This window comes from Trichomycterus rosablanca, unplaced genomic scaffold (assembly GCF_030014385.1).
Source record: "Trichomycterus rosablanca isolate fTriRos1 unplaced genomic scaffold, fTriRos1.hap1 scaffold_185, whole genome shotgun sequence".
NCBI classification, from domain to species: Eukaryota; Metazoa; Chordata; class Actinopteri; order Siluriformes; family Trichomycteridae; genus Trichomycterus; species Trichomycterus rosablanca.
The window spans coordinates 32,498-50,103 of NW_026947013.1; the positions used below are offsets into that span (position 1 = coordinate 32,498).

At 39.8% G+C, this 17,606-nt stretch overlaps 1 protein-coding gene across 1 annotated transcript; it reads right to left on the reverse strand.

The window, feature by feature from the left end:
* Positions 1-993: 993 nt before the first annotated feature.
* LOC134306070 (E3 ubiquitin/ISG15 ligase TRIM25-like) lies at positions 994-16,447 on the reverse strand. Its single transcript, XM_062990290.1, has 8 exons — positions 15,869-16,447; positions 15,656-15,751; positions 6,888-7,121; positions 6,147-6,300; positions 5,796-5,855; positions 4,642-4,678; positions 1,420-1,426; positions 994-1,152 (listed from the first exon to the last, which is right to left on the reverse strand). Exons 1-8 carry the CDS (start codon positions 16,445-16,447, stop codon positions 994-996), a joined length of 1,326 nt encoding a protein of 441 aa, XP_062846360.1.
* Between the last annotated feature and the right edge of the window lie 1,159 nt (positions 16,448-17,606).

The window sequence follows — 17,606 nt, forward strand, 5'->3', positions numbered from 1 at the left end:
CGGAAGATAGAACTTACACAAAACAATCAAAAATACATAAACGAGAAGTGTATGCTAATTCAGACTAACAACTTGAGTTAACTTTGGAATCTGCCCAATAAGACATAATGTTCTAGAAATCGCCATATAAGGTAACAACTAAGACTTCGACCACACACCCTGGTGGGTATAGCTTAAAAGGGTCAGATTCTAACAATTCAGAGAGAGATAAACAGAGAGAGACAGAGAGAAACTTGCAGTGATCGATCACTTCAGAGATCAGAGACTTCCTTTCTTCTTTTCTAAATAAATAATTATATTTTATTTGCTAATTCTGAGGTTACTGGTCCTCATTCAATAAAAGATTTCATCGAGATTCTGACACATCATTTGAGCATGGTAAAATATCATCATGGCATTTGGCTGTGTTTTTCTGATACTTTAAAGGGTTTTCTATAACACTGAAGTATAATTTTTGTGTTATCTTATAAACTTTCTGAATGAGAAGCCTTAGAAACTAGGTATGTCTTTCAGGCGAAAAATGCACAAAAATAGGCTGGATCGCTAAGGGGTTAAAGATGACCTGGACTATCCCACACAGCTGGTCTGCACAGTGTCTCAGAAGCCCGGGGTGGATGCCATCAGGGCCAGCAGACTTCCTCACCCTCATCTTCCTCAGTTGCCTCCTCACTTGATCACTGGTGAACGATAGAGAAGAGCAGGCTTGGGTGCTGGGTGCTGAAGGTGGAGGTGTGAAGCATCGAACTGTGGTGGGTGAAGGTTGCAGTGGAGATGAACAAAGGAGTTGGGAGTTGGGTGTTAATAGCCCAAGGGTAGGCATTACAGAAACAGTAGACGTTGGGGGCAGCTGCATAAATTGATCCATGGTGTTTGTGGGGGGAGCAAGTGCCTGATCAAATCTGTTAAAGAATGTGTTATGTCGTTTGCCCACTGTAAGTCTCCTACAGACTGTCTGTTGGATTCCTTAAGTCCCGAAATTGTTCTTAGGCCCCTCTAGACTCCATTCTTATTCTCATTATTCTGCTGCAGCTGGTCCTCCATCCTCTTCCTGTAGCCGTCTTTGCCTTCCCTGATCTTCTTTTTCAGTGAAGTGTTATATGCCTCCTTGGTGTTTGCATATTTGGAGACACTCCCACATGCAGTGACAATGAGCTACTATTGGATATATTTAAACAGACTCATTTGAATACAATTTTAACTAGTAAAAATTTAATTCTTACTAGTAAAATTTTATTTTCTGATATCAAAAATTAAATTATTGATATCAAGAATTAAGTTTTTACTAGTAAGAATTCAATTCTTAACTTAAAAAATGAAATTCTTGATATCAAGAAAAGGAGGATTAAAAGCTAAAACAGCTTGCCATACACCAGCAACACAATTCAAACACACACAAACACATACAAAGCCTACACGTACACAGACACTACACAAACACACACATTACACATACACACACATTACACAAATACTACAAAAACGCATACAAACTCTACACATACACACACTACACAATCACACAAACTCACACATACATACATTACACAAACACTGCACAAACCCTACACATATACACAAACTCTACACAATCACACAAACACTACACAATGACACAATCACACAAACTCACACATACATTACACAAACTCTACACAATCACACAAACACTACACAATCACCTACAAACCCTTCACATCCACACAAACAATTACACAAACCATGCACAAATACACACAAACACTACCCAATCACACAAACTCACACATACACACATACATTACACAAACATTAGACAATCACACACACTACACAATCACACAAACACTACACAAATACATAGACACTACACATACACACAAATACTACTCAAACACACACATTAGACAAACACTGCACAATCCCACAAACTCTTCACATACACACAAACACTACACAATCAAACAAACCCTACAAAATTGCATACAAACCCTACACATACACACAAACACTACACAATCACACAAACTCACACATAGATTACACAAACACTACACAATCACACAAACACTATACAAACACACACATACATTACACAAACACTACACAATTACACAAACACACACATACATTACACAAACACTTTACAAATACACACAGACACTACACAAATACAGAGATGTAAAGACACAACACATACACATAAATACTACTCAAACACACACATTGCACAATCACACAAACACACACATACATTACACAAACGCTTTACAAATACACACAGACACTACACATACACACAAACACACAAATGCAACACAAACACACACATGCTACACAATCACAACACGAACACAAATACACACAGACACTACACATACACATAAATACTACTCAAACTAGTGCTGGACAATAATTCGATATCGATATATATCGCGATAGAAAATGTTTTAATAACGGTGATATGATTTTTAAACAAATTCGATCGATATGCATTACGTCAGTGCGCTTTGCCGGTGTTACTTTTTTGCGGAAGCATTTCTGCTCACAGGTGTTCCCACAGGGACGCAATTCAACAGCGCACCTCAAGCGAGTAGTTCTCCATCAAAACAGTGCAGTTACACACTCAACATAAATGTCAACCACCAACACAATTACAGAAGAAGTACTAGTACTGAGTACTAATACCAGTTATTACTACTACTTCTTATTACTTGTGGCGCGCTACGAATAAAGGCACCAACGGGAAATTCGCATTCCACTGTTGCCAGATTGGGCTGTTTTCCTCCTAATTGGAAACAATTTCAAAAACAATTTAATAGCATTTAAATAACACTTCTATTGAAAAGAGAATATTCAGTTTTAAGAAGCCCCAGCATTGTAGAAGGCTATTAAAAGTAAAGTCAATTTTCAATGCTGATTTGGCTTAATAGTGTTGGTCAGAATGTATCATATTCTTGAAAGAAAATTTAAATTTGTTTTCCATGCATTCACACTGGCATGTTCTGGGGTTCAAATGAGTCTCATCAGTACACACAAGTTTGCAATCAAATGATCAAGTATTGCAAAGGAATATCTTTGAAATTCTGTTAAGGTTCTAGGCTATATTTTAGTTTTTCACAGGGAAAATGAGAAAAAATAAAAAGCTTATTATGCTAGGCTTGATGTAATTCTACATGGTACTCACTGCCTGTATAGGTAAACGAGTAAGTGACCAAAACACTACTAGATCAACAGCTACTAGCCACATACAAAAAAAAGGTATCAGACAGTTTCTTTGCCACCCCTGTGTGAGCAATGGTCTCAGTCTGGCCACCACTATGAAAATTGTCTGGCTCCACCACTGTCCACAGTTGAAAAAGAAGCAGATGAAATAGCTGATAAGAGAGGAAGGACTAATTCAGTGGTGTAATCAGCTTGTATTTCTTGCCAGAAACCAGAAAAGAGGTTTGCAAATGGCAGTTTTTCTGACATTTGTGTTATTCATATCGATATCGGAATTATATCGTATCGACCGAAATTAGGAGTTACTGTAAATCGTGATATAAATTTTAGACATATCGTCCAGCCCTAACTCAAACATACATTAATGCTACACAAACACACACATACACACAGACACTACACAATCACTCACAAACACTACACAAACGCACACATACACAAACACTACACAATCATACAAACACACATACATTCCACAAACACTACATAAACACATGCAAACCCTACACATACACACAGACACTACACAATCACACAAACACACACATACATTCCACAAACACTACATAAACACATACATACACTACAAACACAAATACTACTCAAGCACACACAAATGCTAACACTACACAAACACCCAGACACTACATATACACTACACAAACACTATACAAACACTACACATACACACAGACACTACACAAACCCACAGACACTACACAAACATTATACAAACACATACAAACACTATACGTACACACAGCCACTACACACACACACACACATATTACACACACATACATTACACAAACACTACATAAACACATAGAAACCCTACACATACACACAGACACTACTAAAACACTACATAAACACATACAAACCATACACATACACTACACAATCACACAAACACTACACAAACAAACAAACACATACAAACACTACATGTACACACATACACCCAAACACATACATTACACAAACACTACATAAACACATACAAACCATACACATGCACACAGACACTACACAATCAGACAAACACTACACAAACACACACAAATGCTACACAGACATACAGACACCGCACAAACACGACACATTCACAAACAGTACACAGACACACACCAGCAACACACAGTCCAACAACAAACACAGTCATACTAATAAAGCTTTTTGAATTGTGTGTGCGTGTGTGCGCATGCGTGTGAATGTGAGTAAGCATGTGTGAGTGGGTGTGTCTCTGTAACTGTGTAAATGTGTGTGTGTGTTAGTGTGTGTGTGTGTGTGTGTTTAAGTGGTTTCTGTGACTGAATGATTGAGACACAATTGAGACATTGTGACAAATATGTAAAAATACAGATAACTTTTTTTTACTGCACTGTGTATGTTTGTGTGCTTGTGAGAAACTTACATTGTAGAAAATCTTCTCTGATTTTAGGTTCAGGAGGTGAAGTAATCCGGACTTTCTTCACTTGCAGAAAGAGTAACAGTACAATCACTAATCACAGTAAATACATTCATACACGTAGGTATTATTATTATTCTGTGTAGCCCACTAGGTAAGAGGCGGGTGCCACCCCTTGTCTTTTTTGTGTGTGTTAATTTAGGCCTGGTTTGGCAGTTTAGCTGTTTTGCTTATTTCTTTTATTTGGCACCATCTACAGTTTATTTTGTGAGTGGGAGTTTTGTTAGATTTTAAGTTGTATTTTCTACATTTATGTTGTCTCAGAAGTGTCTTTTTGTTATTACCTTATGGGATAAAATAATATCGAGATATACTGTATATCGTATATCGCCGTTCAGCAAAAAATATCGAGATATTATTTTTGATCCATATCGCCCAGCCCTACTACACATACACACAAATACTACTCAAACACACAAACACTACACAAACACTACACAAACACACACACATACATTAAACAAACACTGCACAAATACACACAGACACTACACATACACACAAATTCTACACAAATACATACAAACCCTACACATACACACAAATGCTACTCAAACACACAAACACTACACAAACACAAGAACACCACACAAACATACATAAACAGTATACCAACACTACACAAACACTACAGACATAGAAACCCCCCCACAAACACTACACATTCACAAACAGTACACAGACACACACCAGCAACACAAACTCCAACAACACACACACAGTCATGCTAATAAAGCTCTTTGAATTGTGTTTAAGTGTTTGTGTGTGTGTATTTCAGTGTGCTTGTGTGCTCACATATGAGTGTGTGTGTGTGTCTGATTATATGTAAGTGTGAATGTGTGTAAGCATGTGTGTGAGTGGGTGTGTCTCTGTAACTGTGTCTGTGTGTAAATGTGTGTTGGTAAATGTTAGCGTGTGTGTGTGTTTCAGTGGTTTCTGTGACTGAATGATTGAGACTAAAATCTCATGGATTAAAATATACAGACATCAGTTTAAAAGATTGTTTTACTTGTTTTAACTTCATGCCCTCTAAAGTGTGACAAATATGTAAAAATACAGATAACTGGGGTGCAAATACTTTTTCACTGCACTGTGTATGTTTGTGTGTTTGTGAGAAACTTACATTGTAGAAAATCTTCTCTGATTTTAAGTTCAGGAGGTGAAGTAATTAGAACTTTCTTCACTGCAGAAAGAATAACAGTACAATCGCTAATCACAGTAAATACATATTTACACCATAAATTGTCGCAGGTACAGCCAGTAAGAAATTTGATATGTTCTCCCAGTGTTTGTCTAAAGAGACCTTAAGTCTGAGTAACTGACTCACTGTGACCATGACCAGTACTGGGTTAATGAGTAAATGAATGATGTTGTTAAATGTAAAATGTTCATGTTGATGGATTTGATTGTTTTGTTTGATGTTTGAGTACCGAAGCATTTTGGAGACAATGGAACACTGAGGGCATAAACTGACCTTCATCTGGTATCTTTTCACACTGATCTTTCCAGAATTCTTCTACTTTCTCTCTCAGCTGAGATACAGACTTTGTAACATCATCAAATGAAGGACTGATTGTAATGGCGGCTGATTCTGCAAATCCAGCAGGAGCCGAGAGAGACTGAAAATTCTACATCCAGACAAATAATGTTCACAGAGAAACAACAAGATATGAAGCACAGAGTGATGTTTCTCCAAATAACATTAACAGTATTTCATGATCTCTCAGAAAAGCTGATTCTGATTCTCACAATTTCACAGAACCCCGAGTGTTACGACTTTATGGGTCATTATGTGTTTTGTGTAGGGGGGTTTTCCCTATGTTACAGATTTGTGGAAGATGTACGAAGATGTGCCAAGCTACCACCAGGGGGGAGACGCCTATAAAAAGGAGACCTCTGAGAAGACAGGAGAGGATGCTTTGCTTGTGACGTGGTTGAATGAATGCTAACAAAAATCAAGTTTAAAAGAAACGTCAGGTTTAAGGGAACAAAGGTGTCAAGCTTTGCTTGTGACGTGGTTCTCTTGCATTTCCGGCTCTCCCCAACATGCTTGAATGAATTCTAACAATAATCGAGTTCAAGGGAACAAATTTTTCAACGAAAGGCATCAAGTTTCAAATATTTTGAGTTGAGGGGATGTCAAGTTACTAAGTACTGCTGTAATTTATTACTTGGACTGGTGCAGCAATAATATAATTATTTGTAGTTCTGTTACCTGGAGGAAATGGACGGGATCCTCTGTGTGTGAAAGCTGTTCCAGTTCAGCATCTTTCCTCTTCAGCTCTACAATCTCCTGCTCCACCTGCTTCAGGACTTTTTCAGCACGACTTACTTCTGCTGTCTCTCGATCTCTGATCAGACCTTTTAGCTTAGAGCATCTTCTCTTAATTGAGTTGATTAGTTCAGTACAGATCCTCTCAATGTTCTTCATTGCTGTCTGTGCAGAACACTGTTAGAAGATTCAGAAAGAGGGAACAATTCTTACTTTGATATTTGTCCATCCTTCACATTTATATGTAGCTGCATGTGTATTTAATTCCGTTTCACATACTCTTGATGATGAATGAAGTTGAAGCACATTTAATCAGTATTTCAAGTGCACTTAGAGTACATTGAAAATAGACTTTAAATATATTTATTTTAGAGCAAAAACATTCTTACACTTCTTTGTAGTTCAGAGAAAAGCTTCACAGCCAAGCACTGATCTCTGAATTGTAACCAGCAACCAGTAGGGGTCATTATTTTGTTATATTTCGAGGTGGTGTTCAGACTTTTAGCAGACGCGAGGTTCGAACCCCTGACTTTCACATGTCATTTCTTATACGTTAGTGTGTTTTACCGCTGCGCCACCGGCGCACTGTAAACACAGGTGTAGTAATACCTACTTTATGGATTCCTTATGACTAGATATGTAAATATGTTTGTTGGTAATGCTTTATTGTTCTAGTCAATTTAAAATACACTTGGAACGTAAATTTTAACTCGTTCATTCAAGTACACTGAATAAATATTTATGTAGTGAATTCTTTGCAAGTATAATCACAGCATCATGTGAAATCCATTAATTACATGCAAAGTAAAAACACATAACATAGTATTAAAAAGTACCTGAATATGTTCTTTAATATGATTAATTTATTTTCCATATTAAAATTAAAGATTAATTAAATATTTTTAAAATAACAAAAATACTATTAACGTTTTACCAATAAGTAACTTCATGTTAAAAAATACGAATCGTTTAACATTCTTTGCAAAAATATACCAAACATCTATTATGAAAACAAGTACATGAGATGTATATTAAATTTAATGAAAGTTAATTTTAACTACAAGTATACTTCATGGTAATGTATTTATTAAAAGTATTATTGTAAGTATATCTATAAAAGGTTGGTATTGTTACATATGTCATTACAGTGCTCATAAATAAATATATTGATAAATATATTGCTAGAATCAGGTCTAGAAAGACAGAAAGTGGATATTTTAATGTACTCCAAGTGCACTTCGACTACTGATTGTGCAGTTGTGAAGTGTGCTTTAATTTCACTTTAAGTGTATGTGAAACATGGAGTTCAATACACATGCAGTAGTATACTTAAGGTAAATTAACTACTTAAAATAGTTCCAATTTAGTACAGTTTAGTACACTTAATCCAATTAAAGTTGATCTTTTGTATTATTTTTGTACAATTACAGTATAATTCGCACTCTTTAAGTGTATTGATCATTAGTGTACTGATCAATACACTTAAAGAGTTTTACCAATTCTCCATAACACCGGACTCCGCTATTCAGCTAACTGGGCTAACATGCTACCACGCTGACCAAGCCTCTACTGAAGGAGGTAAGACCCGTGGCGGAGGAGTGTGTGTCTATATTAGCAATGCTTGGTGCCGAAATGCTACTGTTTTGCATAAATACTGTTCTCCACTGGCGGAGATTATCATTATAAAGTGCCGACCCTTCTACCTTCCGATGGAGTTTTCATAGATTCTGCTCCTTGCTGTTTATATACCCCCCCACGGTAAAAACAGACATCAGAAGCGAGGCACTAAATGAACTTTACCAAGCCATCAGTGACCAACAGACAGCGCACCCGGACGGTTTTATTATTACAGCAGGCGATTTCAATCATGTGAACTTAAAAACTCTTTTGCCTAAACTACACCAACATGTGGATTTTCCAACAAGAGGGGACAACATACTGGACCTGGTCTATACATTCCACAAGAGAGCATACAAGGCCTCTCCCCTCCCTCACCTGGGTCTCTCTGATCACATCACCATCATGCTGAGACCAGCATACAGACCCAGAGTGCGAGCCATCAAACCAACACGAAAGCAGGTACGCGTGTGGCCAGAGGGGGCCTCTAATGCTCTAAAGGACTGTTTTAGAACCACTGACTGGGACGTCTTTAAACAAGCAGCCACTTACAATGACCATGTAGGAATATACTGAGGTAGTCACAGCACATATTGCTAAATGCACGGATGACGTAACCCACTTTAAAACCATCACTGTTCATGCAAACTAGAAGCCTTGGCTTACAGGAGAGGTATATAGGCTCCTGAGGGCTCGGGACACAGCCTATAGGTCGGGTGATACTGCAGGACTAGCAACAGCCAGAGCTGTCACGAGGCATCAGGAAGACAAAACGACAGTATAGTAAGAAAATATCTGGTCACTTTAGCAACACCAGAGATACACAGTCTCTCTGGCGTGGCATTCAAACCCTCACAAACTACAAATCCCCACTACCAACTTGTGAGAGTGACATCACATTACTCAACTGCCTAAACGACTTCTTTGGACGCTTTGAATCACATAACAGCATATCGGCACAAAAGACTACTCCTTCCCCAGAAGAGCAGGTCATATGTCTGGCTCCAGCCAGCGTGATGAGGACCCTTTCTGGGATCAACCCTTGCAAGGCAGCTGGACCGGACAATATTCCTGGTCGTGCTTTGAAGGACTGTGCAGAGGAGCTCAAAGACAAGCTTGCTAATATCTCTCTAAGCCAAGCTGTTGTCCCCACATGCTTCAAAGCTATAATTCCAGTCCCAAAGAAGCCTCTTTCATCTACTCTAAATGACTATCGGCCCACAGCACTGACCTCTATTATCATTAAATGTTTTGAACGGCTGATTTTGAAAGACATTAAATCCATCCTCCCTTCTTCCCATGACCCGTTTCAGTTTGCTTACAGGTCAAACAGGTCTATAGAGGACGCTATTACCTCTGTTCTCCATCCAGCGCTCACTCATCTGGACTCAAAGGAGTTCTACGTGAGATTGTTGTTCTTGGACTTTAGTTCGGCATTTAATACAATCATTCCACAACAGTTAATATATAAACTCGATCAATTGGGATTTAAAACCTCGCTATGCAGCTGGGTGTGGGACTTTCTTTCTGGGAGGCCACAAAATGTGCGGGTCAGCAGAAACTTCTCCAGAACCATCGTGCTGAGCATGGGAGCACCGCAAGGATGCGTGCTCACTGCTCAGCCCACTGCTCTTCACTCTGCTGACTCACAACTGTGTACCAACCTACAGTACCAACCATATAATCAAATTTGCAGATGATACGACCATTGTGGGTCTCGTCACTAAGAACGACGAGACCCACTATAGGCAGGAGGTGTGGCAACTGGTCCAGTTGTGTAAAAATAATCTCTTTCTAAATGTGGGGAACACCAAGGACATAGTGGTCAACTTCAGAAGAAGTCACTCACCCCCCCCCCTCCCCCCCGATCATTGACGGTGCTGTGGTCGAGAGGGTGTGCAGCACCAAGTTCCTGGGAGTGAACATCTCAGAGGACCTTTCCTGGTCGGACAACGTAACATAACTGGCTAAGAAGGCTCAAACCCGCCTCTAATTTATTCGCAAGTTGAGGAGTGCACAAGCCTCACCCCCCATCATGTACTCATTCTATCGGGGAACTATTGAGAGTGTCCTTTCAAACTGTATCACTGTGTGGTTTGGAGGCTGTACTGCCTCCTGCCAAAAGTTACTGCAACGCATAGTGAACACAGCCAGTAAGATTATCGGTACCACTCTGCCCTCCCTCATAGATATCTACAACTCCCGCCTTACCTGCAGAGCGATCCGTATTGCCAGTGACACTTCCCACCCTCTACAATCATTCTTCAGCCTCCTGCCCTCAGGGAAAAGGTACCGGAGCCACCAGGCCCGCTCCACAAGGCTGCTAAACAGTTTCATCTATCAGGCCATCAGGATGCTGAATTCTGTCCACTACATTACCCCCTTGCCCCTGGCCCCTGGTCCATAACACTCTTCCTGATCAAACACACCCCCTACTCACAAATATAAAACTACACCTAGGCTGTTCCAATAAGGTTCAGTTTTACTTTCAAATCTAGTATTATGTGTATTTGTTGCAAACTGTATTAAATTGCACTGTGCACCATTATTGCACATGCTGTTATCAGACAAGGTACAAGGAACACCTTATATGCTGCTCTTCCAAGAAGAATATATGTATTTTTTGTACTGCAAAAGGAATTGCACTTGCACACTTTTTCCTCTTTTTTTCTTTGTATTAAGGTGAGAGAGAAACAATATCTCAATTTCTACTGTACGTAGTGAATTGACAATAAAGAAATTTTGAATCTTGAATTTTGATTTAAAAATAATAGGTACATAGTATTCACACCCTTTGCTATGACGCTCAAAATTGAGCTCAGGTGCATCCAGTTTACACTGATCATCCTTGAGATGCTTCTACAACTTGATTGGAGACCACCTGTGGTAAATTCAGTTGATTGAACATAATTTGGAATGGCACACACTTGTCTATAAAAGGTCTCACAGTTGACAGTGCATATCAGAGCAAAAATCAAGCAATGAAGTCAAAGGAATTGTCTTTAGACCTCCGAGACCGGATTGTGTCAAGGCACAAATCTGGGGAAGGATACAAAAAAAATTCGGCAGCATTGAAGGTCCCGAAAAGCACTGTGGTCTCCATTATTCGGAAATGGAAGAAGTTTGGAACCACCAGAACCCTCCCTAAATCTGGCCGCCCGACCAAACTGAGTAATCGGGGAAGAAGGGCCTTGGTCAGAGAGGTGACCAAGAACCCAATGGTCACTAAGGCAAAGCTCCAGTGTTCCCTTGTGGAGATAGGACAACCATCCAGTAGGTCAACCATTGCTCACTAAAAGGCACATGGCAGCACACTTGGAGTTTGCCAAAAAGCACCTTTTTGGCCTGAACTACAAGCGTCATGTCTGGAGAAAAACAGGCACTGCTCATCGCCTGGCTAACACCATCCCTACTGTCAAGCATGGTGGTGGCAGCATCATGCTGTGGGGATGTTTTTCTGCGGCAGGAACTGGGCAACTAGTCCGCATAGAGGGTAAGATGAAAGCAGCCAAATATAGAGAGATTCTTCAAGAAAACCTGCTCCAGAGTGCACTGGAACTCAGACTAGGGCGACGATTCATCTTTCAACACGACAATGACCCAAAGCACAGCCAAGATAACAAAGGATTGGCTTCAGGAGCAGTCTGTGAATGTCCTTGAGTAGCCCAGCCAGAGCCCGAACTTGAATCCAATTGAACATCTCTGGAAAGACCTAAAAATGGCTGTCTACGGACACTGCCCATCCAACCTGACTGAGCTTGAGAGGATCTGCAGAGAAGAATGGGAGAAAATGCCCAAAAACAGGTGTGCCAAGCTTGTATAGACATACTCAAGAAGACTTGAGGCTGTGATTGCTGCCAAAGGTGCTTCAACAAAATATTAAGCCATGGGTGTAAATCCTTATGTACCTATTATGTTTAAATATTTACATTTGTAATAAATTTACAAAAATGTCTGAAATCATGTTTTCACTTTGTCATTATGGGCTATTTCATGTAGATATTTGAAAAGAAAACTATACTCAAATCGGATTTCAAATATGTCTGTAATGTAACAAAATGTGGAAAACGTATAAATAATAATAATAAATGTGGAAAAAATGTGAAAAAAAAATAAAATAATAATATATATATATATATATATATATATATATATATATATACGTATATACAGTGTATCACAAAAGTGAGTACACCCCTCACATTTCTGCAGATATTTAAGTATATCTTTTCATGGGACAACACTGACAAAATGACACTTTGACACAATGAAAAGTAGTCTGTGTGCAGCTTATATAACAGTGTAAATTTATTCTTCCCTCAAAATAACTCAATTTACAGCCATTAATGTCTAAACCACCGGCAACAAAAGTGAGTACACCCCTTAGTGAAAGTTCCTGAAGTGTCAATATTTTGTGTGGCCATCATTATTTCCCAGAACTGCCTTAACTCTCCTGGGCATGGAGTTTACCAGAGCTTCACAGGTTGCCACTGGAATGCTTTTCCACTCCTCCATGACGACATCACGGAGCTGGCGGATATTCGAGACTTTGCGCTCCTCCACCTTCCGCTTGAGGATGCCCCAAAGATGTTCTATTGGGTTTAGGTCTGGAGACATGCTTGGCCAGTCCATCACCTTTACCCTCAGCCTCTTCAATAAAGCAGTGGTCGTCTTAGAGGTGTGTTTGGGGTCATTATCATGCTGGAACACTGCCCTGCGACCCAGTTTCCGGAGGGAGGGGATCATGCTCTGCTTCAGTATTTCACAGTACATATTGGAGTTCATGTGTCCCTCAATGAAATGTAACTCCCCAACACCTGCTGCACTCATGCAGCCCCAGACCATTGCCCCAGGCATTCCCACCACCATGCTTGACTGTAGGCATGACACACTTATCTTTGTACTCCTCACCTGATTGCCGCCACACATGCTTGAGACCATCTGAACCAAACAAATTAATATTGGTCTCATCAGACCATAGGACATGGTTCCAGTAATCCATGTCCTTTGTTGACATGTCTTCAGCAAACTGTTTGCGGGCTTTCTTGTGTAGAGATTTCAGAAGAGGCTTCCTTCTGGGGTGACAGCCATGCAGACCAATTTGATGTAGTGTGCGGCGTATGGTCTGAGCACTGACAGGCTGACCCCCCACCTTTTCAATCTCTGCAGCAATGCTGACAGCACTCCTGCACCTATCTTTTAAAGACAGCAGTTGGATGTGACGCTGAGCACGTGCACTCAGCTTCTTTGGACGACCAACGCGAGGTCTGTTCTGAGTGGACCCTGCTCTTTAAAAACGCTGGATGATCTTGGCCACTGTGCTGCAGCTCAGTTTCAGGGTGTTGGCAATCTTCTTGTAGCCTTGGCCATCTTCATGTAGCGCAACAGTTCGTCTTTTAGGATCCTCAGAGAGTTCTTTGCCATGAGGTGCCATGTTGGAACTTTCAGTGACCAGTATGAGAGAGTGTGAGAGCTGTACTACTAAATTGAACACACCTGCTCCCTATGCACACCTGAGACCTAGTAACACTAACGAGTCACATGACATTTTGGAGGGAAAATGACAAGCAGTGCTCAATTTGGACATTTAGAGGTGTAGTCTCTTAGGGGTGTACTCACTTTTGTTGCCGGTGGTTTAGACATTAATGGCTGTATATTGAGTTATTTTAAGGGAAGAATAAATATACACTGTTATATAAGCTGCACACAGACTACTTTTCATTGTGTCAAAGTGTCATTTTGTCAGTGTTGTCCCATGAAAAGATATACTTAAATATCTGCAGAAATGTGAGGGGTGTACTCACTTTTGTGATACACTGTATATATATATATGGCATCCTTCGGTCTTCGAGAGATGATGATGTAGCATTGAGTCGCACGTTGTGGTTGAGATTGCTGCGCCTTCCTCCTGGCTTTCTTGTCAGCAAGATGCTTGAACCTGTCCTCCTCTGCTTTCAGAGTACCCCGTCTAGCAGCAAGTCGCCAGGCTGTACGGTCTTCAGCGCTGGATTCACACGAACTAGGGTTGATGCCGCATAATTTCATGTCCCTCTTGCAGACATCTTTGAATCGCAGTCGGGGGCGTCCAGTCAGCCGTGGACCATCAGCCAGCTCACCATACAGAAGATCTGTATGACCTGGATCCATTCTTCTAACGTGGCCAAGCCAACGGAGACGCTTCTCACAGAGGCTGGCAAACATGCTTCTCGTGTTGGCGCGTTCCAGAACTTCTGTATCGGGTACTTTGTCCTGCCACTGTACACGCAGGATGCGTCGCAGGCACCTCAGGTGAAAGCTGTTTAGCTTCCTCTCATGCCTAGCGTAGGTTGTCCAAGTCTCATTACCATAGAGGAGTGTGCTTAACACGCAGGCTTGGTAGACACGCAGCTTGGTTTTTACAGAAAGGTTGGAGTTTTGCCACACTCTGTGATTTAGACTGGCCATAACTGCTGCAGCCTTGGCAATCCTGCGATTTACAGGGGTTGGACAAAATAACTGAAACACCTGGTTTTAGACCACAATAATTTTGTGGGGGCTGTTACCCCAGAAGGAAGCCTCTTCTGAAGTCTCTACACAAGAAAGCCCGCAAACAGTTTGCTGAAGACATGTCAACAAAGGACATGGATTACTGGAACCATGTCCTATGGTCTGATGAGACCAAGATTAATTTGTTTGGTTCAGATGGTCTCAAGCATGTGTGGCGGCAATCAGGTGAGGAGTACAAAGATAAGTGTGTCATGCCTACAGTCAAGCATGGTGGTGGGAATGCCATGGTCTGGGGCTGCATGAGTGCAGCAGGTGTTGGGGAGGTGTTGTCAAAGTGTCATTTTGTCAGTGTTGTCCCATGAAAAGATATACTTAAATATCTGCAGAAATGTGAGGGGTGTACTCACTTTTGTGATACACTGTATATATATATATGTATATATACACTGTTGTACAACATCAATCACAAATTTACCATGCAGAATTTTTAAATTCATGATCAAAAATGCTCCATCACTTGCAAGTTACCCAATAAATAAAAGTTTTTAATGGATATTGGTTTAATGGAGAGTCGGACTGATCCTAAGAGTTTTGTTTATAAAATTTACCTTGTGAGACTCGACAGCGTTTATCAGCTCACAAAGTTCCTTCTCTCTGTTCTGGATTTTCTCCTGGAATTTTCTCTGGATCTCCAGCAGCTGCTTCTACATAGAATAACAATTCAGAATTTACTCGTATTGTGTACGAGCACCACAAAAACAACGTCAGTGTAAATGCTAATGAGTTGTTACTTGTTAAAGAGAGCTGTATAATATGTTTACCTGTTTCTCAGTTCTTTCTGCTGCAGCTGATATTGTATCATGTCCTTTATGATTGTCTAGCATACACAACACGCAGATACACTGCTGATCAGTACGACAGTAAACCTCCAGCAGTTTATCATGCTGAGAGCAGATCTGATCCTGCAGTCGTCTGGAGGCTTCAACCAGCTTGTGCTTCTTATAAGAAGGAATTTGATAATGAGGCTGAAGGTGAGTTTCACAGAAAGAGGCCAAACACACCAGACAGGATTTAACAGCTTTGTATTTTTTCCCAGTGCAGTAATCACACGCCACATCTTTAGGTCCAGCAGGAGGTGGAACTTGGGATTCTCTCTTTTTCAGATTCTCCACAACGTTTGCCAGAATAATGTTTTTACTCACTTCAGGTCTTGGAGTGAAGGTTTTTCTACACTGTGGACAGCTGTATGTTCCCTTATCATCCGCCTGATCCCAGCAGTTATTAATACACATCATACAGAAACTGTGTCCACATGATGTAGTCACTGGATCCTTCAGTGTTTCCAGACAGATTGAACAGCTGAACTCGTCCTGAGTTACTGAAATTTTTGACTCAGCCATCTTTCTACATGGAAACAGAAACACCAGTAAACACAGCAAGTTACTTACAGCAGCTCAGACTTCCTGGTTAGTTCGTGAGCGTTATGTTCATGTTTACGTTTTTTGATTTTTGTAAATTTAAATTTTTTTTTGATTATCTACTGTACTCATGCTGTGGGACTTTTTGCACATTTGCAGTGTTGTTGTAGTAAGCAGTATAAGTCACTAGTTAACTACTACAACCTTCATCTTATCAAAACTTGCGTTTCTTAATTTCTGTTAATCTTTTATAATTTAATATTACTGTACCTTTACTGTAGTACATTTTATGATTCGTTACTGTACCCATGCTGTAGGACTTTTATAATGTGGTTGTAGTAACTAGTACAAATGACTAGTAACTACTACAACCCCTGGCAAAAATTATGGAATCACCACTCTTGGAAGATGTTCTGTCAATTGTTTAATTTTGTAGAAAAAAAATTAATCACAGACATGCCACAAAACTATCATTTTTCAAAATGTCAACCTTCTGGCATTAAGAAACAATAAAAAAAAGAAACAAATATAATAGTTGTGGTCAGTCACAATTGCTTTTTTTAGATCAAGTAGAGGAAAAAAATATGGAATCACTCAAATCTGAGGAAAAAATTATGGAATCACTCTGTAATTTGCAGTTTAAAAACAAAACATCTGCAGCAGATTAGATTTGCTAATTATTCTTCAGTTTAAAAAGAGTGCTTACACCTCGGAGAGCTGTTGCACAAAGCAGATTGTCATGAATCATGGTTCCAACACAAGATATGTCAGTTGAAACAAATGAGAGGATTATAAAACTCCTTCAAGAAGATAAATCATTGTGGAATGTCGCAAAAGATGTTGGTTGTTCCCAGTAAGCTGTGTTTAAAATCTGGACCAAGTACAAACAAAATGGGAAGGTTGTAAAAGGGAAGCATACTGGTAGACCAAGTAAGACATCAAAGCATCAAGATAGAAAACTTAAAGCAATATGTCTTGAAAACAGAAAATGCACAACAAAACAAATGAGAAACAAGTGGCCGGAAAGTGGAGTCAATGTCTGTGACTGAACTGTAAGAAATCACCTAAAAGAAATGGGATTTACATACAGAAAAGCCAAACAAAAGCAATCATTAACACCTAAAAAGAAAAGAACAAGGTT